The 21,609-nt window shown below is 51.3% G+C and overlaps 3 protein-coding genes across 4 annotated transcripts in view; 2 read left to right on the top strand and 1 right to left on the bottom strand.

Moving 5' to 3' along the window:
* LOC311578367 (short transient receptor potential channel 2) overlaps positions 1–5,556 on the top strand; it is a gene marked incomplete at its 5' end in the record, with an annotated part of 14,694 nt that extends 9,138 nt beyond the window's left edge. Inside the window, 5 exons of the mRNA XM_084748204.1 lie at positions 2,562–2,754; positions 3,436–3,563; positions 3,660–3,738; positions 4,329–4,458; positions 5,048–5,556. Of these exons, the coding sequence (XP_084604330.1) occupies positions 2,562–2,754; positions 3,436–3,563; positions 3,660–3,738; positions 4,329–4,458; positions 5,048–5,439 (922 nt within the window). The 3' untranslated portion in view covers positions 5,440–5,556. The remainder of the gene's footprint in view (positions 1–2,561; positions 2,755–3,435; positions 3,564–3,659; positions 3,739–4,328; positions 4,459–5,047) is intronic.
* A 648-nt stretch (positions 5,557–6,204) lies between these two features.
* On the bottom strand, positions 6,205–9,770 carry ART5 (ADP-ribosyltransferase 5). Of its 2 annotated transcripts, XM_084769077.1 has the most exons (5): positions 9,467–9,770; positions 9,088–9,227; positions 7,512–8,241; positions 7,040–7,072; positions 6,205–6,954 (listed from the first exon to the last, which is right to left on the bottom strand). In XM_084769077.1, exons 2-5 carry the CDS (start codon positions 9,145–9,147, stop codon positions 6,848–6,850), a joined length of 930 nt encoding a protein of 309 aa, XP_084625203.1. In that variant the 5' UTR covers positions 9,148–9,227; positions 9,467–9,770; the 3' UTR covers positions 6,205–6,847. The 2 variants fall into 2 exon arrangements, with proteins under 2 accessions (XP_084625203.1, XP_084625204.1); XM_084769078.1 differs by lacking the exons at positions 9,088–9,227; positions 9,467–9,770 and adding an exon at positions 8,414–8,712.
* A 1,420-nt stretch (positions 9,771–11,190) lies between these two features.
* Positions 11,191–21,593, top strand: ART1 (ADP-ribosyltransferase 1). Its single transcript, XM_084765753.1, has 5 exons — positions 11,191–11,234; positions 15,785–15,890; positions 16,208–16,985; positions 18,856–18,897; positions 20,039–21,593. Exons 2-5 carry the CDS (start codon positions 15,828–15,830, stop codon positions 20,128–20,130), a joined length of 975 nt encoding a protein of 324 aa, XP_084621879.1. The 5' UTR covers positions 11,191–11,234; positions 15,785–15,827; the 3' UTR covers positions 20,131–21,593.
* The last annotated feature ends 16 nt before the right edge of the window (positions 21,594–21,609 follow it).

Raw genomic sequence — 21,609 nt, forward strand, 5'->3', positions numbered from 1 at the left:
CTCTGTAAGTAAAGGAACTTGCGGCCAAGCCTGATGACATCAGTCGGGTTCCCAGGAACCACATGGTGAAAGGCAAGAACTGACTGCTGCCAGTTGTCTGCCCTCCACACCTGTGCTGTGGCATTTTGAGACCACACACACATGTATGCACAAACAGGCACACACAGATATAAGTAAAATATAATTAAAAATACGTGAATGTAAGCAATTTTGAAAGCAATGTGGCTGAAGCTCTCAGGCGAGGTAAATGGCCTATGGCTCACGGTAGCCAGGAGTACTGAAAACTAGCAAGTGGATGTCTAATAGATTAGGTCAAATTCAGGAAGATCTCCCTTGATGCCATGTGGGGGGGGGCAGAGGGACAAAAGGCAGATCCACTCACCCTCAAAATCGTCTGCAGATGTCAAGTCCAGTGGGTACAGACTGCAAGTAGTTTAGGTCCAGTATGCTAGAACACCTCTCTGTTAGTAAAAGGACTTAGTACCTTTACAATGGAGATGTGTTCTGGACTAAGGGCCACGCCCACACCATGATGCCATTTACCCGCTGCAGGCTGGAGCCAAGATGTAGGGAGTCAGGTGCCTTCCCCCACCCCAACTCCACCCGCCAAATACAAAGGGTAACATGGGCCGGACAGTGAGCGCTTGATGAGCACATGCTGCTTGGGGTTGGTGGGGAAAGCAGATCAGGAGGGGCTTCCTGGAAGAGGCAGCACTGGGGCTGCTGCCTCTGTGTTGTACACCACACCCAGACCAGGAAATGTTCCTGTCTTTGTGCCTTCCTCTTCTGTCTCCCATGTAGTCACAGCAACCAACATGATCTTTTCCAATGTCATTCAGGTGCCGCTCTCTGTCCAGAACTCTTCATAGATTCCTGCTGTTGGAAGGCTATGGTATACTTTAGTCTTGTTCTGTGAGGCTCTGTATCTGTGTGGTCCATAACCGCCTCTCACAAGCCATTCCTTTCTTTTCTTTCTTTTTTAATTTTTTAATTTTTATTTTATGTGCATTGGTGTTTTTCCTGCATGTATGTGTGAGGGTGTCCGATCTTGGAGTTACAGACAGTTGTGAGCTGCCATGTGAGTGTTGGGAGTTGAACCCAGGTCCTTTGGAAGAGCAGTCAGTACTCTTTAACCACCGAGCCATCTCTCCAGACCCTTTTCCCTCTTTTCTTTTTTTTTTTTTTTTAAGATTTATTTATTTATTATACATAGTGTTCTGCCTGCATGTGCACCTGCAGGCTAGAACAGACTTCAGATCATATGATAGATGGTTGTGAGCCACCGTGTAGTTACTGGGAATTGAACTCGGGACTTCTGGAAGAGCAGTTAGTGCTCCTAACCTCTGAACCATCTCTCTAGCCCTCTTCCCTCATTTCTTTTTTCTTTCTTTCTTTCTTTCTTTTTTTTGTTTTTGTTTTTGTTTTTGTTCTGTTTTTTTGAGACAGGGTTTCTCTGTGTAGCCTTGACTATCCTGGACTTGCCTTGTAGACCAGGCTGGCCTTGAACTCACAGCGATCCAGCTGCCTCTGCCTCCCAAGTGCTGGGATTAAAGGCGTGCGCCACCACCACCCAGCTCTTCCCTCATTTCTAAGCCCACCTTAAAGGCAGGATTCTGCTTGTCTTATACATCACTGTGTGCTTAGCACCCTCTTCATTCAGTAAATATTGATTAACCAAAAGAATAAAGGTGGGAGGCCGGGTGTGGTGGCGCACGCCTTTAATCCTAGCACTTGGGAGGCAGAGGCAGGTGGATCGCTGTGAGTTCGAGGCCAGCCTGGTCTACAAAGTGAGTCCAGGACAGCCAAGGCTATACAGAGAAACCCTGTCTCGAAAAACAAAAAAAAAAAAAAAAGAAAGAAAGAAAGAAAGAAAGAAAGAAAAAGAAAAAAAAAGAATAAAGGTGGAGAGATGCTCAGCAGTTAAAAGCTTTACCGTTCTTGCAGGGGACCCAGGATTGGTTCCCAGCACCCAGATGGTGGCTCACACTCACCTGTAACTCCAGTTCCTAGGGCTCCACTGTTTCTTCTGCCTTCCGTGGGCTCTTGCATGCCCATGGTGCACATCCCTACACTCAGGACACACACATATACACACACAAGCAAAATAAAATGTGTTTTTAAATAAAGAATAAAGATTGGTGCTAGGAAATGCAAGATGCAGGTGTCAGTTGGACATGGTGGTGCACGCCTGTAATCCCAGCACTTGGGAGGCAGAGGCAGGTGGGTCTCTTTGAGTTTGAGGCCAGCCTGGACTACACAGTGAGTCCAGGACAGCCAAGGCTATATAGAGAAACCCTGTCTCAAAAAATCAAAAAACAGAAAGAAAAAGAAGAAGAAGAAGAAGAAGAAGAAGAAGAAGAAGAAGAAGAAGAAAGAAAGAAAGAAAGAAAGAAAGAAAGAAAGAAAGAAAGAAAGAAATGCAAGTGTGGCCCAAAAGCTTCACAGATACTGAGCACCTTTGGCTAGGTCTTCAGGGGAGAGGAGTGTGTGTGGGGAGGACCCAGGCTTCTCTCCCAACCCTATTCCCATTTTTCTCTCTTTCACTTGACGCACCCTGCCAGTTTCAACGAAACCTTCCAGTTTCTGTTCTGGACCATGTTCGGCATGGAAGAGCACAAAGTGGTGGATATGCCTCAGTTCCTGGTGGCTGAGTTCGTGGGCCGGGCCATGTACGGCATCTTTACCATCGTCATGGTCATCGTGCTGCTCAACATGCTCATTGCCATGATCACCAACTCCTTCCAGAAGATTGAGGTGTGTCACCTGACCCAGGCTAGGACGGGGAGGAGGGGAGAGGGTGCAAAGGCCCCTGGGCTCCTGCTCTGCCCCCGCCATTGCGTTACGGCTTGGGACAAGTTCTCCTACAACAAGGGTCTCGGTACTACTGTTGGTATTGACAGACTCCAAGTCCACTGCTCTTTGCACTTTTTCTTGTGGTGGTGTCTTCAGTGTGGAGGCATTGTTTAAAAGTAAGTGGGAGGGCAGTTTATTTTGGGCTGGGCGTGGTGGCGCGAGCCTTTAATCTCAGCACTCAGGAGGCAGAGGCAGATGGATCGCTGTGAGTTTGAGGCCAGCCTGGTCTACAAAGGGAGTTCAGGACAGCCAGGGCTACACAGAGAAACCCTGTCTCAAAAAATAAAAACAAAACAAAACAAAAAAACACCAGAGAGAGAGAGAGAGAGAGACGGCTGGGCGTGGTGGCGCACACGTTTAATCCCAGCACTCAGGAGGCAGAGGTAGGTGGATCCCTGTGAGTTTGAGGCCAGCCTGGTCTACAAAGCGAGTCCAGGACAGCCATGACTGTACAGAGAAACCCTGTCTCTCAAAAAAACCAAAATAAATAACTAAATAAAGAGAGAGAGAGAGAGACAGCATGCGTGAGAGAAGGGGCCATTGCCAGCCTGGACCTTGTATATCCTCCTGCCTTGTCCCCAGGACGACGCTGATGTGGAGTGGAAGTTTGCTCGCTCCAAGCTCTACCTGTCCTACTTCCGAGAGGGCCTGACATTGCCTGTGCCCTTCAACATCCTGCCCTCCCCGAAGGCCGCCTTCTACCTTCTCAGGTGATGGCCCCGCCCCCGTCTGCCCCGCCCAGCTCCTGCCCTACTTTCCTCGGCCCCGCCCCTGACTAACTTCTTTTCACATTGTTGATCTCTCAGGAGAATTTTCCGTTTCGTTTGCTGTTGCACCTCCTGCTGCAAAGGCAAGAAGTCAGACTACCCCCCGATCCCAACCTTTGTGAGTACCAGCTCAGCCTGACATTGCCGCCTCACCTGTCATACCTAAGCCGTCATCCTCGTTTGCCCCCTGAGAGCCTGATCCCAATTCCCACTGTCACACAAGCCTTCATTTTCATCTTCCTGGTTCTGGATGGGCCCTACATTTCTAGTCCCACACCCTGCAGCCTAAACATAATTCCATGCCACCTCCACCCCGAGCCCAGGTTCCAGACAACCAGGCTGTCAGACATGCTTGGGTGATTTAATAGCATACAGGGAAAGCTCCCTCAAAGAATGAGAAAGCTGACAGGCAGAAAGAGGCAGCTGGGCGTCAGAGTGCCTCACTGACCCGCCATCATCTGCACTGTGACGCTTCCCTGGTTTGCCCCAGGGCTGCCACTACGTCATCGGTCTTTCCTTCCCACCCCACCCCACCTCTCAGCCTTTACCACACACTCTAGACACCCTTTCCTCTCACAGTCGGCTTCCCTTTAGGAGACGGGCCAGGGACAAAATGCTTGCATAGATTTTGCCTCTCTCCATTATTCTTGGTCAAGCAGAGGCTGAAGGAAGGTAGAGTAGGGAATTCACTCTCACCCTCCATTGCAGACCAACCCTGGGGCAAGGGCAGGGCCCGGGGAAGGAGAGCCTGGGTCCTACCGACTTCGAGTTATCAAGGCTCTGGTGCAGCGCTACATAGAAACTGCCCGGCGTGAGTTCGAGGAGACACGTCGAAAGGGTCAGTGGCCCCCACCTCTAACCCTCCCCCTTTGCTCTCCCTGGCTCCCCTGGGAAGAGTACTCACACCCAGACTCACACGCCTCACTTGGCTGCGTTAGGATTCAGCCACAGCTTGCCCAGCTAGCTCCTTGACTCAATTACTCTACCTTTATTCACATGTTGGTATACAGTCATTTTCTCATTCAACCCTTGCGCTCAGATACTCCATTCCCGCCCCCCGCTCTCCCCCCCCACACCCACTGCCCACTCCACCTCCCGTTTCACCCTTCCTGTCTTACTAAGTTTCTGCCCAGGCTGGTCCTGAACTCACTTTGAAGCCTAGGCTGGCTTTGAACTTGCCATCTTCTTCCCCAGTCTCCCATATGGATGGGATCGTAAGCCTGCACCACCAGCCCTGGCTAAGCTTTTCCTTCTTTATCGCTGCCCTTCCGTCAGCGCTCACATTCTACCCGCCAGACCCCTCAATTCTTCCAGTCTTTCCTTAGAATCCAGACAGGGTGTCCCTGGGTTCAGGAGGGTGGGCTGGGGGCAGGGGGTAGACAGAAGAGGTACTGAGCAGGCGCACCTTCTGTCATGATCCATCTCAGACCTGGGCAACAGACTGACAGAGCTGACCAAGACTGTGTCCCGACTGCAAACTGAGGTGGCCAGTGTGCAGAAGACTCTGGTGGCAGGAGGGACACCACGGCCTCCCGATGGTGCCAGCATCCTCAGTCGATACATTACCCGAGTGCGTAACAGCTTCCAGAACCTGGGTCCCCCAACCCATGAGACGCCAGCAGAGTTGACCATGCCTGGGATTGTGGAGACCGAAGTCTCTTTAGAAGCTGGCCTTGCTGCTACAGCAGACGCTGGGACTCCAGCTCCTGTAGAGTCCAGCCCTTCCTCCCCTGCTGATGTGCTGGTGCACAGGGAGCAAGAAGCAGAGGGGGCAGGGGACTTGGCCCTGGAGGAAGGTCTGGAGACCATGGGTAAGTGAGTCCTAAATGGAAGGGTCTCTTCTGTCCCTGACTGCAGCTATCTAGTTGAGTAGAGCCAGGGTCTCATAGTAGAAGGCCATGGTGCTTTTTTTGCCTCAATAAAACTTGCTGTGGAAGTCAGGTGGCAAGCCTCGTTGCTTGATGTCCTAAGAACCCTTTCTTGGGCTGGAGAGATGGCTCAAAGGTTAAGGGCACTGACTGTTCTGCTGTTCTTCCAAAGGTCCTGAGTTCAATTCCCAGCAACAACATGGTAGCTCACAACCATCTATAATGTGATCTAATGTCCTCTTCTGGCCTGCAGGCATGCATGCAGGCAGAGCACTGTATACATAATAAATTAAATATATATATATATATATATATATTTTTTTTTTTTTTTTTTTAAACCCTTTCTTTATTACTTCCCCCAGAATGGACACTGTGTGAGGAGACAAGAGAGAAACAGATTGCTTTAGCTTTTGGGGTTTAGAATCTTGCTTTGGGATTCCTTAAATCTTTAGGAAAGAATTCTGGCCTGGGAGGCTGGGGGCCCGGGAGTGGGGAGGGCCTGGAGGAGGTGCCCTTCCTTGGCCTTGCATTTCTCATCAGGCAGACATGGCTGGGAATCTATTTATCCCTTTCTTGCCTGAATGGCGGCAGTGAGGCCCCTGTGGCTTTCTATAACGTTCCAGGCACAGAGTGTTGGCAGCACTCCATTATGTTGCAGGTGGTTTTTTCCTCCCGTCCCATAGCTCCCAGAATAATGACTCATGAGACTCATTAAATATTATACAAACACCCAGGCCATATAGCTAGGCTTTTCTCTGACCAGCTCATAACTTAAAATAACCCATTATACTAATTTACGTTCTGCCACGTGACTGGTTACCTGAGCTCAGGCACCATGTAGCCATCTTCCTCACATCGTAGCAGCTGAATCCCACACACCTGGATCTATCCCAGAATCCCTTCTGCCTGCTGGAAGTTCCACCTATTTCCTGCCTAAGCTATAGGCCATAGGTTTTTTAATGGACAGGTGTTGCAGCCATACAATACACAAAAGATTTCTTCTACAGCAGAGGTTACAGTGTGTAGCTAGAGTGATCAGGGTAGTTTAGCTTTCAGTCCCTCGACTTTCAAGCCTGCCAAGGACAGATGACCTCATGCAATAAACCAATCATAAAAACCATGTCACTACACCACAACTCCATTTAATTGAGTAGCCATCCAGTCTTTACCTTGCATGTCCTAGAAGTCCCCCGCCACATAGTGGGGTTCCCTCAACCCTGCCCTGGCCTCAGATCTCCAACCCTGGTTGGAGAGCTGGCCTCTAGGACTGGAAACAGAACCACACTCTTGCTTCTTGAGGCCATCCAAAGCCCAGTCTTCGTAGTAGGGTCAAACATTGCCAAGATTTCTAAGAGGCTTTCAGGGCCCAGCTCTAGAAAGCTGCAACTCCCTGGGGGCCAAGAGGAGCGTCGTCCCTGTCTGCAGAGCCAAGGCCTCTGTGGAGGATGATTCTGGCTGCTCTACCGCTAGAGAAAAGAAGAAAAGATGGTGAGGCTGGCAGCAGGGCCAGGGGAGTGGGAGGTTGGGGAGGGGTCGGGAGAGTGACCCTACCTGTTGAGGACACACACCCATGCCTCTTCTCCCCTGCAACAGATAGCACAGTGAGGCCCTGGGGCAAATCCACATCCCAAAAGTCTTGCCTGTGGCCACCCCGCCCCCTTCACCTCAAAGCGGACCATTATTCCTTTTCAGCTTTTCCCCAGGCTCTCCAGGTTGCCTGCCCATCCTTGCTCCCTACCCACACTGTCATCTCTCTTCCCTTCCGGTCCTCCCTTCACAGCTGAACTTGGCACGGACCTATCTCCTTAGCCCTACCAAGCCAGGGCCTACTGAGACCAGAAGCAGTCTGGCCTCCTTCACTCCGGTCCTTGGTCGATTAGTGAGAAGACAAGTCATCTGAGAATCTCCACAGATCTCACGGGACCTGGCAGAACCTCAGCCTCACTAACCAAGTGGGGCTGGGTTCAGGACACGCTGGCTTCTTTCACCCACCCTGCCATTCTATTTCCCACACATTGCTCACCGCCCAAATAGGCGCAGTTAAAGTGGCTGCAGGTCTGGTTATAGCTCCAGAGAGTCACTATGCTTTGGGCTCCATCCTGGGAGAACCCAGTGACCAAGAAGACTTCACTTGGGGGGATTAGCACCTCACGCTCTGCAGGGAAGACAGACAAAGCCTGGATAGGAGCCCCAAAACAGGTCCTTAGATTGAAGAAGGTGGCATTACCGAATCCTCGAGCTACTCTTTCATCCATAGAGCAGGAGGTGAACTGTCCTAATCGGACAAAGTCCCCCAGCCTCTTGGGTTCAAAGTGAAGGCCGCTCACACCTCGGAACACCACCTCCCCGGCTTCCCTGCTGCAGCCTCTGGTGCCACGCAGCAGCTGCAGGGCCCGGGTCAGGTAGAAATGCAGGGCCTTGAAAGGAAAGCGCCTCATGTAGAGCTGCCGGGAGCCACCCCCTGTCCGAACGGCCTGGTTCAGCTCCCAGTACAAGGTGTTGGATGAGTTGGTGTACACCATGATAGCTATTCCGTGCTGGGCTTTGAAGCCAGGAGGTAGAGTAAGCTTGTGACGCCGGTGTTCCCAGGCCTCCTGAGCTGCTTCCCAGGATGCCCTTAGCAGGGCATGGCGTGCCATCTCTTCCTTTAGCAGCGGGCCTGCTTTCTCTTCCATCTCCTCAGAGCAGCCCACGTAGGCATCATCAAAGGTGTCTGGAAGCAGGCTCAGGGGCAGGATAGGAACAGCCTGGGCCTGTGGACGTAAGGAACGGAGGCACCAGGTAGGCAAAAGTGTAACTAAAGCTCGGAGTGGCAATTTTCATCTCTATGCCCAAACATCTGATGCATGCAGTTGGCAAAACCCCAAACCGGCACAAAGAGCAACAACCGCAGTGAAGCCAGACAGACACGAGTGTAAGCACCACCTGCCAGCTGTGGGCTCTCGAGCAGTTCTCAGGTCAGGGCTTTTCTGGACTTCACATTCTTCACCTATGAATTAAGGATACTTCCAACCTCACAGGGTCATCTCATTCGAGAGGCGAGTCTAGTTGATTTCCTGTGCTTTCTTGACTCTGACAGTCAAGATGCAGGTGATGGTAGCCAGTGTCTGATCCCTGCCCTGGTCCCCCATCCTCCTCAGACATTTCTCATCCTTGGGGAAACCCTGCAGCTCAGTATATGTCACTGTCTCTGAGATCCCTGCACCCTCTCCTGCTTTGTACACTCAAGACGGGGTGGAAGTTTTATTGTCCCCAGCCCAACCCTAGTCCAAGAGTGTGATGGGGGAGGGAGGGAGGGTGAAGCCTGGTTTCCAGGACCTGCCAGAGGGTACAGCAGTGCACTGGTATGCATAGGGGGTTGCCTGGGTTGAGCCTATGGTGTGAGATGAGGCAGAGGCAGGAAGGAGAGTTGGAGAGAAACCCCTACAGAGGGGTAGGACGGAGGAGAGTCACCTGGAATACAAGTTCCTGAAGAGAGGCTTGGGAGGAGGGAAGAGTCTCCTAGAAGGGTTTCCTTGGTTGGTCCTTTTCCTCCTCCACCTTCTCAGCATCTGACCCACACCTGACCCTTGTTGGCAAAGGATATTCCGGAGAGTTACCTTCCAGAGGGTGTGGAGGCTGAGGCAGCTGAGGACCATCAGCAGATCCTCCAGAACCATCCTTGGAGGAGTCACGTGATGCCAGGATCCGGATGATGATGAGGCCAGCGGAGGGTGCTCCAGGACCTTCCTCCTGCAGCCTGAGAGGATCCTTAGTCAAGGACTGGAACTCAGGATTGATGCAGGGCGGGTCCAAAGGGGATTCTAAGGATGGGCAGGGCATCGGATCTTACCGTCTCTATCTCAAGTCCCTAGTCTATGACTACCAGATGGCTGGCCCCACACCCGGGGTCTCCAAGACTTCTTTGGGATGGTATACATGGGACAGTTAATTATATGGCTCTGCCTGGAGAGGGACGGGGCAAAGACAAGGACCCACCTGGAAGTGGTGGAGAACGAGAGCGGCCTGGGGGCTCTCTCTGGTCCTTTGCAACCGACTGGGGCCGAAGTGCCGGCAGACGTTGCGCAGATCCCGGACTGCTAAACAAAGTCCCAGAGGCTAACTATAGCCCCTGGACTGGTAACCTGACACCTATCTTCCGCAACAACAGTCAGGGGCGTTGGAACTGGACGAGCAGAGTCCTTGAATAGTTGAGGGGCGAAACTCTCCTTCGCTTAGATGGCAGGATCTTTCTCTAAGATCTGAGCCAGGCCAAGGTTGGAGGAGGGACTTGTGAGACTTGGCCTCTCCCAGGGCCGCAGACCACCAGACTACGAAGCCCGGTGAGGGTCGCTCCTAGTGCGTCTAGCTAGTTAACTAGCCATATCTAGCTCATTTGCATACAGTTTGCATAAGGCACACATGTTGGGTCACGTGCAACAACATCAACATCATTGCCCCGCCCTGCCCCACCCCCCCAGGGCTAGAATGGAGTTTGCTGCCTTAGATAATCAGGAACAGCCGCTCCCGTTACCTCAGACTTTCCCTTTCTGGAGCTCTCCTGCTCAGGTGACTCCATGTTTGTAAGCATAGCTTTCTCTCAGACCTCGGTTGGGCTTGACTATAAATAACCTAGTTCCGACTTTCGGGTGCCCAGTTGGAGGTAACGGGAGAAGGGGCCAGCTTGTGAGAAGATGGAGGAGAGATATTCTGAACATCAGGATTTAGAGATGCCACCTGTTGGGGATGTGAAGACCACCGAGGACCTCTCCGGTCCACCTCATGAATTTACCCATCAACCATCCCTTCACCACCTCAAACTGTCAGCCCAATAAATTTTTCTTCACCTAAAAGCCTTTCTTCTACTCCAATTCTGCGGGAAGACTAAAGAGGAAAACAAACCGTCCACGCAGCGGGAAGGACCGGGAGGGAAGTTTAAGAGCAGTGATCCCCTCCTTGCCTACCTAGCCCATCCTCCCTCTCTCTGGACGGACTCAAGTACAACAGGCTCTGTGTGGGGACAGCCTCAGGCTCGGGGAATTTCTTGCATCCTGTCACCTGGAGCCCCTACAAGGTCCCAAGAAGTGGAGTCAACTCTGGTCACGGATCAGGGATCCTGAGGGGTCAGAATCCACCCGGGTCACATGGGTGGGTCAGGGATCTAGGTGGAACTTAGTTCTTTAGAACAGAACAGAGCTCGACATGGTGGTACATGCCTATAATCCTAGCACTCAGGAAGGAGGCGGAGGCAAAAGGATCTATTCAAGTTCAAGGTCAGCCTAGACATTGTGAAAGAAAGTAGTAGTAGTAAAATAGTAGTAATAATAATAATAATAATAGTAATAGTAATAATAAATACTACTAATAATAATAATAATAATAATAATAATAATAATAATAACAATAAGAAAACAAAATGAAAGGAGATGCCCAGAGGTGGGGTGCCTTCTTAACTGACCAGAGTCCAGAACCAAGCCTGGTAAGGAGGCTGCTGTCCCATCTCCTCCACGCACCCCCAAAGCATACCCCCTCTGTTCAGCAGCTCTCATTGTCCTGGGAAGAACATTGGCCCAGGTCACACTGGGCAGAGGCTAGGGTGCCTCAGCCTTGAGGAGATAGCTTGAAATAGACGGAGTGTCACATTTCTGAGCAGCTGTGTGGGGAAATCAGGAGGGGTAGGAATTGACGGTATAAAAGAGGACGCGGTCCTCCCTGCCCGGTCTGTCACAGGAGACCGGCCAGCTCTACCCGCCATGGAGGAGCCTAGGTAAGGGACACCTCCCATCCCTGTACAATTTGCTGTGTTAATGGCATTTTTAGGGACCCTAGGACACCCTAGGAAGGGTTGTGAGTGTGGGAACGTTTAGAATTTTTGAAAAGAGTCTTTGGGTCCTATTCCCAGTAGGGACTGTTGAGTGAGAATCTGGAAAAGCGGGAAACTGAGGGCTGTGGTTCACAGGATGAGGTGAAGTGCAGCTCCCTGGCCTGCGAAAAGCAGTTTTTAGGCTGGATTCAGCTCTCCCCCCAGAGACTAAGTTAGAGGCCACCCTGGGCCACTGAACAAGATCTTGTCATTAAAAGGGGGAGGAGGGGAAATTCCCAGCGTCCCAGACCAACCTCTGCTGCATTCTGGTCACCAAGGAAAGCCATCTGCTTACGCTGAGGTGCGGTTCTCTGTCTTGTTAGCAATGCCTAGAAAGCTCTTGGGCTTTTTTAACCAGAGGCTTGGCGGTGGTCGGGGAGCGGGAGGGTCTTCCAGCACAGATAGAATAAAAATAAGATGGAGCCGACTATAGGAATGAGGGTGTGTGGTGGACACTGGGCAAGCTCTAGTGAGGCTCCCGTTCTGCAGAGGAAGGGAGCCAGCGTGGACAGGTAGGGTGCTGCTGCCCGAACAAGGGAAGAGACCAGTTGCCACTGGTTTACCAGGATAACTGACTAGGGTCATCGTCTTGCCTGAAGGACATGGAAGACTCAGTTGCTGAAGCTAGTGCTCGGTTGCACAGAGGGCCAAAGCCCTGCCCAAAGAGGTGATTGACACGCCTGCATTTAGGGTGACACAGCCTGACCCAAAAGGGAACACAGCTTTTCCTTCCCAGCCCAGTCACCCAATGGACACCTGCAGGTCAGTGCGAAGCTGGGGCTTTCAAGTAGATTTCCCCTCCTCAACAACACTCTCAGCAAGCAGTCTGGTGACTTTGCCTGGTCCTGGGCTGGGCCCCTGGGGACTATTGCTTGTTCCCTCACAGGCCAGGGCCTGAGGGGTATGGAAGGGGGCACGGTAGGCTCAAGAGAGACAGCACAGAGTGGTGAGGACAGAGCCCAGAGGATTCTGGGGGGCTTTCTGAAAGAGGGGAGTCCTGAGCTAAACTGGGAAGTTTGTGTGGCCAGGAAGATAGCTAAGGGCAGGGGAGCAATAGACCTTCCTAGAACTTTGTTCTATCCTGTAGGAGCCAAGAAAGAACTAAAATGGGGCCGGATCACTGAGCAGAAGGCCCGGGCTGCCACAAGGGTGTGGAGGGACGATTTCCTTCATGTGCTGCTTTGTTTGCAGACAGGGTCCTGTGTGTCCCAGTCTAGCCTGGAACTCATAATACAGCCTTGGACTCCTGGTCCTCCTCCTCCTCCTCCTCTGCCTCATGAATACTGGGATTTGAGGCATGTGCTACCATGCTTGCCTTCTAGGGGATACTGGGAATGAAACAAACACAGAACCTTCTGCATGATAGGCAAGCCCTCTGCTTTTTTTTTGTTTTGTTTGATACAGGGTTACTCTGTGTAGACCAGGCTGTCCTGGAACTCACAGAGATCTGCCTGCCTCCCAGAGTTCTAGGATTAAAGGCCACCACAGAGGCTTTTTTATTTGTACTGCACGTGTGCAGGAGCCCTTAGGGGCCAAGAGAGGGCATCTGATCACCTAGGGAGAAACGGGCCTTTGCGAGCCTGTGGGGTTGGGAGCTGAATCTGGGTCCTCCGCAAGAGCAGTAAGTGTTCTTAACTGCTGAGCCATTTCTCTACCACCAGAACCCCTTTGATGTTATCATCTTTTCTCTCTTAATTCTCTCTCTCTCTCTCTCTCTCTCTCTCTCTCTCTCTCTCTCTCTCTCTTTGTTCGAGACAAGGTTTCTCTGTGTAATAGCCCTGGCTATCCTGGAACTCACCTTGAAACTCACAGAGATCTACCTACCTCTGCCTCGAGAGTGCTGGTATTAAAAGGCACCCATCACCACGCCCAGCCATAATTTTCATTTCTGCACTTTTTCTCAGTATTTTGAATTTTTTTTCCAGTCAGTTTGGTACTGAAGATTTTAAAAAATATTTTATTTTTGACTGTGTGTCGGTCTGTGTGTCTGTGTGTGGCCCTGCACCTGAGGGCAGGTACCCACCAAGCCCAGAAGCATCAGCTCCTCCTACAGCCAGTGTTCCAAGTAGTCATGAACCACACACACCCAGTGTGGGTCCTGGGAACTGAACTCATGGCCTTTGCGAGAGCAGTCTATGCTTTTAACCGCTAAGCTCTCGCCCCACCCCTACGCAGAAGGTTTAGTTGTGGTTTTGTTTTGTTTAAGCAGGTCAGGCTGATAAACAGGGCTGTGCTTTAGAGACATTGCTCTCCCTGTTCCACAGTGAGTGCACTAGCAGGGCTGAAGGAAACGGGGAGGTCTTCTAAGGAGGAGGCAGACACCAGGAAGCTGGGCAGGGATGTGGGCCTGGACCAAAAAAAAAAAAAAAGAACAGAAGGAGAATTCAGGAGGCTACTTGGGCCCGACACAAGCTGGCAACTGATCACGTGTGATGAGTGATGGTGGATGGGTACCCACGTGACCACCCTGAGGGACTAGGGTACCAATGAGTATCTGCCCCTGGCCTGCTCGCAGGTGCTATGCCAAGCTAGAGTAATCCTAAAGAGCAATGTCAAAGGATCCCAAGGTTTCTCACTGAGCCTCAGGCCCAGAGGGAAAAAGAGCTGTGTGAAACCCCAGGACCCTGGCTTGTCCTAAGCTTAGGGTCACTTTCCAACTTTTCTGGGTTTCTTCAACCCATCCTCCCTGGGGACCTCACCTCTACCTGACTTCAACACCAATGACACAAGTTATTCTTCTGAAGGTCTTTTTTTGTTTGTTTGTTTGTTTGTTTGTTTGTTTGTTCAAGACAGGGTTTCTTTGTGTAGCCTTTCCTGTCATAGACTTGCTCTGTAGACCAAGCTGGCCTCAAACTCACAGAGATCTGCCTGCCTCTGCCTCCTGAGTGCTGGGATTACAGGCGTGCATCACCACAACTAGCTCTTCTGGGGAATCTTTTTTTTTTTTTTTTTTTTTTTGAGATCAGGTCTCCTGGCTTCCCAGGATGGCCTTTGCCACACCTGCTTTCACCTCACATTACAGGTGTGCAGCGCCATGTCTGCCCTTTCTCTGAAGCACATCCGTCTTAGTCTCCTGAGTATCTGTGCCAGGCCCTGGCAGTAGCACAGGATAGATGACAAGAAAGTACAAAAGAAAACTTTCAGAGTGGTGATGGCAACACCAACACGCATACATTTTCCAGACCACTTAAATGAAAATTAAAAAGAGATCAGTAGGCCAGGAATGGGGCATACCTATAATCTCAAAACTCAGGCAGCAGAGGCAGGAGAATTAGAAATTCACAGCCATCTCAGTTACTCTGTAACATTGAGGCCAGCCTAAGTTGCACAAGACCCTGTCTCAAAAAACAAAACAAACAAACAAAAAAGCAAAACAAGCTGGGCGTAGTGGCACACACCTGTAATCCCAGCACTGGAGAGGCAGAGGCAGGTGGATCTCTGTGAGTTCGAGGCCATCCTGCTCTACAAAGTGAGTCCAGGACAGCCAGGGCTACACAGGGGATCCCTGTCTCGAAAAACAAAACAAAACAAACAAGCAAAACAGAACAAAATGATCCAGCAAAATTGGTAGCATTGAAAAGGTGTGAGGAAGCCGGGCCTGGTGGCACACGCCTTTAATGCCAGCACTTGGGAGGCAGAGGCAAGCAGATTGCTGTGAGTTCGAGGCCAGCCTGGTCTACAAAGTGAGTCCAGGACAGTCAAAGCTACACAGAGGAACCCTATCTCGAAAAACTAACAAAACAAAGCAAAACAAAAACAAAAAAACAAAACCCCACAATAAGCCCAAAACATGTGTGTGTGTGTGTGTGTGTGTGTGTGTGTGTGTGTGTGTGTGTGTGTGTTAGAGGGTTTGTCTAGCATACACCAGGCTCTGGATTTGACCTCCAGCACTGCAAAGAAACACTCACTTATACTGTTCAAAGATTTTCCGAGAAAGGCACTGAAAGTTGCTATTATCACTGCCATTTCTTCCTGTGGCCAGGAGTGTGTAAGGCTGGAATGGGGTGACCTATCATTCCACACCCATCTTCCTGCAGTGCCATTACTTTGGACAGCTTTGTAAGGAAATGTGTCTGTCTTGCACTGTAGTAAAATGGGCAGGCAGTCCATATCCATAACGCGTGCGTTTAGGAGGAGGAGGCAGGAGAGCAGAAGACTGAAGATCATCTTTGGCTCAGCATGGGTATATAAAACCCTGTTTAAAACAAAAACAGTCATGAACAGACAGACAGACACACAGAAAAGCGACAGCACGCCATGCAACCACAGAACCAGTTCAGAGAGGCCTGTTCCGGTTCTGACCCAAGGCTGGCCCTCCTTAGAGCCATGTTGGGTCAGTGTGACCACCCTTGGGTGGTGCCAGAGGCTGTGGCTGGCTCCTCATCCTTTTGACCAAATGGCAGACACTAGGTAATGTTTACTAAAGAATAGAGATTAACATCCCAATTTTCCAGATGAGGGAAAAGAGACTGCAGCTTGCCCAGGGTCACCTCCAACATGAAGGTTCCTGCCATGGTGTCTCTCCTGCTGGTGTCCGTGGGCCTCCGCGATGGACTTCAGGTATGGTCATCTTCCCCTAGCTGCAGCCTAGCAGGACACGGAGCAGCTGGCATCTCTAAGTCCCGGGAAGAAAAACATAAGGAAGAATGCCTAGTGCTTCCCTGGGGACCCATCTGTCCCTCGTAGGGGACTCTTGAAACCCTAATCTTGGGGTGCTTGCAAACGGTAGTCCCCAATCCCCTTTTCCCTTCCGGATGTCTTCTTGTCCGGATGCCCTTCTTGTCAGGCCCTGCCTCAGAGCAGGGAAAGGGTGGAGGGCCCAGTTCCCACTTTCCTAGGGACTGCCCTCTCAGGGCTCCATGCTCCCCTACCCTTAGGTTCAAAGCTACTCCATCGGCCAACTAGACATCTTCTCTCAAGAAGCACCCCTGGACATGGCCCCAGCGTCGTTTGACGACCAGTATGCTGGCTGTGCAGCAGACATGACAGCGGCTCTGCCAGATCTCAACCGCTCAGAGTTCCAGGCCAACAAAGTATACTCGGATGGTTGGGCTCTGGCTAACATCCGATGGCAGGAGTGCAAGGCCTTGGGGTCAGCCTGGGGCCTCAGCCCAACCCCCTTGCCCCCATCACCCCCGGGCTTTCGGGATGAGCACGGGGTGGCGCTCCTGGCCTACACAGCCAACACCCCCCTGCACAAGGAGTTCAACGCTGCAGTGCGAGAGGCGGGCCGCTCTCGGGTCCACTACCTCCAGCATTTCCCCTTCAAGACCCTCCACTTCTTGCTCACAGAGGCCCTGCAACTGCTTGGGAGCCACCGCTCTCGGGGGTGCCGGCAGGTGTACAGAGGGGTGCATGGCCTGCGCTTCCGGCCAGCGGGGCCTGGCACCACTGTTAGGCTGGGGGGTTTTGCTTCTGCATCCCTCAAGAACATTGCCGCTCAACAATTTGGCAAGGACACTTTCTTTGGCATCTGGACTTGCCTCGGGGTCCCTATCAGGGGCTACTCCTTTTTCCCTGGAGAGGAGGAGGTACTGATCCCCCCTTTTGAGACTTTCCAAGTAGTCAATGCCAGCCAACCCGCCCAGGGGCCCGCCCGCATCTACCTCCGTGCTCTGGGCAAACGCAGCACGTACAACTGCGAGTACATCAAAGGTGAGGAGCCAGCCAGGCCAGCCCTACCAAAAGATGGTCTTCCGGTATCCGGCAGGAGCTTTGACAAATCCAAGCCCCAACTCCCACCCCCCAGGCAAAGGATCCATGTATAAATGATAAAAGCACCCACTGCCACCACAAGCAGAGGGTGGCTCACACCTATGAATTCCAGCACTCAGAAGGCTGAGGCTACGTTTGATCCCCAGGCAATAAAGGAGGCTGGGGAGAGACCGACACCTACAGATGTGAAGGAGAGTAGGCCAGAGCTTTTGAAAGGACAGGCACAAGCCGGGTGTGGTGGCGCACACCTTTAATCTCAGGCAGAGGCAGGGGGATCTATGTGAGTTCAAGGCTAGCCTGGTCTACAAAGCGATTCTAGGACAGCCAAAGATACACAGAGAAACCCTGTCTTGAAAAATAAAAACAAAAACAAGACAGCAAAACAAAACAAACAAACCAACAAACAAAAGAGCCAGGCATGGTGGCCCACCCCTTTAATCCCAGCACTTGGGAGGCAGAGGCAGGTGGATCTCTCTGAGGCCAGCCTGGTCTACAAAGAGATTCTAAGACAGCCAAAGGTTCACAGAGAAACCCTGTCTCAAAAAACAAAACAAAACAAACAAGCAAAAAAAAAAAGGACAGGCACACTTGGATCAGGCTGTTGTCCCGGCTGGAAGCTGGAAAGGAACTAATTTCTAGTCACAGTATTGACACCAAGATACTTGTTGGCAAAAAGAAAGGAACATCTCAATGGCTCATCTGGTGCAGGAGCTTTGACAAGCAAGCCTGACTTCCAGGTTAGTCCCCAGAGCCCATATAAAGATGGAAGGAGAGAACCAACTGCGCAGGGTTGCCCCTGAGCTCCACAAACCCCAGGAAACAACCATTCCACCATTTCACACATACTGTTAATAAAGTTTAAGCCTGTGCTGGTCAGGGGTGGGGAGTGAGAGAGCAGGTGGGCGTGTACCTAAGTTCCGTTCAGCTGTGCCACGAGCCTATCCACTGCTCTTCCTCCATCTCTCCTGCCTATTCCTCAAGCCTCTATGGAAGGAACAACGAAGAGGCCTGTTCTCCCCTTCCCCTGGTTTTTCAAGACAGGGTCTCTCCGTGTAGCTTTGGCTGTCCTGGACTCCCTTTGTAGACCAGGCTGGCCTCGAACTCACAGAGATCTGCCTGCCTCTGCCTCCCAAGTGCTGGGATCAAAGGTGGGTGCCACCTCACCCAGCTGGAGGAGGCCTGCTCTTTAACCCCTGGTAGACTGTGGGCTACTGCTCCTGGCAAAGTGAGGCCTGACTTTCGTAGTTAAGAGACAGAGAGTTGGCCCACACTGATACCATGGCTGAAACGGGAGGAGCTCAATGTGGCTTTAGCTCCCACCTTCAACAGCATCATGAGCCATGAGGAAGGCTGGTCAAGAACACAAACCAAGCCGGGCGGTGGTGGCGCACACCTTTAATCCCAGCACTCGGGAGGCAGAGGCAGGAGGATCTCTGTGAGTTTGAGGCCAGCCTGGGCTACAAAGCGAGTCCAGGACAACCAAGGCTACACAGAGAAACCCTGTCTCGAAAAACCAAAAAAAAAAAAGAACACAAACCAGCCCTTTCTTTCTGGGAGAGGGCATAGAAAAGTGAGCTGGAAGTGTGGGAAGGAGGCAGTTATAGGCCAGAGAGCACAAGTGGGCCAGAAGGAGATCTTGGCTCCTATGGCTGCCTCCCCTCTGTCGCTGGGGCTCTGGTAAAGTGAATGTGGTCTAGGGAAATCCTTCCTAAGGCAACAAAATTACAGAGAATCAACATTTGATCATCAGAGCTCTGTGGGTCCTTCCCAGAAAGAGAGCATTGATTTTTTTTTTCATTCTTTCTTTCAGAAAAGAAGTGCAGGTCTGGGCCCTGCCGGTTGGATAGTGCAGGTAAGGGATGAAGACACTTGAGCAGGCTATCCTGGGCCTGGACCCTCACTAGATTGCCTTTGTGTTGTTGTTGTTGTTGTTGTTGTTGTTTTTTGGGACAGGGTTTCTCCTGTGCTGCCCTGGCTGTCCTAGAACTCACTATGTAGACCAGGCTGGCCTTGAACTCAGAGATCTACCTGCTTCTGCCTCCTGGGCGCTGGGATGAAAGGCGTGGGCCACCTTGCCCAGCATTAGCCACTTTTACAGAGGACAGGAAGTAGCAACCAGTCCTTCACTGCACAGCTAGTGAGGAATCATGTCTATACCCCGGCTACAGAGCTGACCTGTGAACTGCCCATCAGGATAGTTCCTACCCTCTGCCACACAGCCCTCTACCACTGAAACCTAGAATACCGTTCTCATGTAGGAAAATGAGACCAGAGTGAGTGGCACAGTGAGTTGGCCAAGGTGGCACAGTGACCAGAAGCTGGGTCTCCAAGTTCAAGCCAGACTCTTTTTTTTTTTTTTTTTTTTTTAGTTTTTCAAGACAGGGTTTCTTTATTTTAGTTTGCCTGTCCTGAACTTCCTTTGTAGACCAGGCTCGCCTCAAACTCCCAGTGATCCACCTGCCTCTGCCTCCCGAGTATGTACTGTTTTTGAGATAGGGAAATTAGCTCTGTAGAACTCAACTCCAGGTTGTTCTAGAACTCATATGCACTTCAGGCTGGCCTCAAATGGACCATCCTCTTGTCTTAGCCTCCTGTATGCTAGGATCCTGGCCAAGGAAACTGCTGTATCTTGCTCGAGCCTCTATATTCAGATGGTGCATAAATTGAGAACTGGAAAAATTTAGAATTTTTGCCTCTACACTACCACCAGGAACATCACTACTCTGCCCAGGACATGGACAGAGAAGCCAGGTTCAGCATCACTAGATTTCTACTCTAGATCTCTCTCAGATCTCTGCCCTCATGACTCTTTCCACACTCAGTATAGTGCCTCCTCTGTGTCTGCAGAAGGCAGTGGTTAGAGCTGTGGCCTGCATTCTTCTCTCTCTCATTGCAGTGTGGGTGTTAGTCCTCCAAGCTCCCCTGTGCTAGTCTCCCGGTCTTTCATCTTCTGGTCCTCACACAGCCCCTAAGTTTCTCTTTTCCTCCCACAGCACCAGGCTCCCTCTCTACCTCCCGTTTTCTCCTGCTGCTGCTCTTGTTTCTTGCGCTGAGGGCCCTTCCAGAGAATATGGGTCTCCCATGACCCTCCCAGATGTTGACTGGCCCTGCCTCAAAGCCGTTGGTCACCTGTGCGCCTTAAGTACAGCAGGATCCTGGTGAAATCAATCTATCTGCAGGGAACTCTGGGGCCTTCTGTTGCCAGACCTGTTGATGGAGACATAGAAGAGAATTTGGAGATCGAACCTCATCCAGGACTGTAGGAATGGCACTGGCCAGAGGTCAGAGGGCTCTAGGACAGGCAGAGACTCACTTGGAACCAGACTTCAATTCATTGTGGATGATGATGATGAGGGAGAGCATCTGGCTGGGGGCACTTAAATGCCTCCCATGTCTACCTGGGAAGTTCTCCCTCCCCCCTTGTTTCCCCCCCACACCAAGACAGGGTTTCTCTGCTGTAGCCCTGGCTCTCCTGGACTCACTTTGTAGACTAGGCCGGCCTTGAACTCACAGTGATCCTCCTGCCTCTGCCCCCCAAATGCTGGGGTTAAAGTTGTGCACCACCATGCCTGGACTTTTTTTGTTTTGTTTTGTTTTGTTTTTTTGAGACAGGGTTTCTCTTGTAGTCCTAGGCTCACTTTGTAGACCAGGCTGGTCTCGAACTCACAGAGATCTGCCTGCCTCTGCCTCCCGAGTGCTGGGACTAAAGGCGTGTGCCACCATGCCTGGCACCTGGGTAGTTCTTGTTCTCCCCTCTAGAAAGCCCTCCCTCATTTCTGCCAACCGGTTAGGTCATGGTACCTGCCTCTCTATTTCTATTGGTCCCTTAATTTTCCCTGGTCAAACTGAGTTTCTTATGAGCAAGGACTGGGTGGAAGGCATAAAGAAAGTGCCAGGAGCTGTGTGACAATAAGGAGACAGCTAATATCCGTGAGTAGTGATCCCTGCACGACCCCTACCTGGGACACTTTTGAGCTCTCTAAATGTCAGTGTGTGAGAACAGGGTGCCCGTGTCTAACTATAAGGATAGACAGCAGGGGAAATGACATAAAGTTTTAGGCCCTCTGTCAGTGTTCCTGTGAAACCCCAGGCTGGCGAGATGATCCAGCAAGTAAGGGTGCTTGCCACTAAGTACCCTTGATCCCTGGGTCCCACATGGCAGAGGAAAAGAACCAACTGCCCACTCTGTTCTCTGACTCCCACAAATGTACCCTTGTGTGTGTGTGCACACAGAGATCAACCTGCCTCTGCTTCCCTGAGTGCTGAGATTAAAAGGCATATGGTGCCACACCTGGCTTTTGTTTGTTTTGGATATGGTTTCTCTATGCAGCTTTGGCTGTCCTGGAACTTGCTCTGTAGACCAGGCTGTCCTGGAACTCACAAGGATCCTCCTGTGTATGCCTCCCAAGTGCTGGGATTAGGCATGAGCCACTACCTCTGGGGTAATAAATGTGGTTGCTGGGAATTGAACTCATGACCTCTGGAAGGGCAGCCAGTCCTCTTAACCTCTGAGCCATCTCTCCAGCCCCAATAAATATGATTTTTAAAGAGCTGTACTTTTTGC

This window comes from Acomys minous (genome assembly GCF_964271855.1).
Source record: "Acomys minous genome assembly, chromosome: 2".
Lineage (NCBI taxonomy): Eukaryota > Metazoa > Chordata > Mammalia > Rodentia > Muridae > Acomys > Acomys minous.

What these genes read in the sequence shown, in the direction of transcription:
- ART1 (XM_084765753.1), top strand. Translation starts at nt 15,828, where the DNA reads ATGAAGGTTCCTGCCATGGTGTCTCTCCTGCTGGTGTCCGTGGGCCTC. An exon ending in GCCTCCGCGATGGACTTCAG is followed by an intron (nt 15,891 to 16,207) that starts GTATGGTCATCT and finishes CCCTACCCTTAG; the next exon opens with GTTCAAAGCTACTCCATCGG. An exon ending in CTGCCGGTTGGATAGTGCAG is followed by an intron (nt 18,898 to 20,038) that starts GTAAGGGATGAA and finishes TTCCTCCCACAG; the next exon opens with CACCAGGCTCCCTCTCTACC.
- ART5 (XM_084769077.1), bottom strand. Translation starts at nt 9,147, where the DNA reads ATGGTTCTGGAGGATCTGCTGATGGTCCTCAGCTGCCTCAGCCTCCAC. An exon ending in TAACTGCGCCTATTTGGGCG is followed by an intron (nt 7,073 to 7,511) that starts GTGAGCAATGTG and finishes TATCTGTTGCAG; the next exon opens with GGGAGAAGAGGCATGGGTGT. An exon ending in TGGGTGTGTGTCCTCAACAG is followed by an intron (nt 6,955 to 7,039) that starts GTAGGGTCACTC and finishes TCTTTTCTCTAG; the next exon opens with CGGTAGAGCAGCCAGAATCA.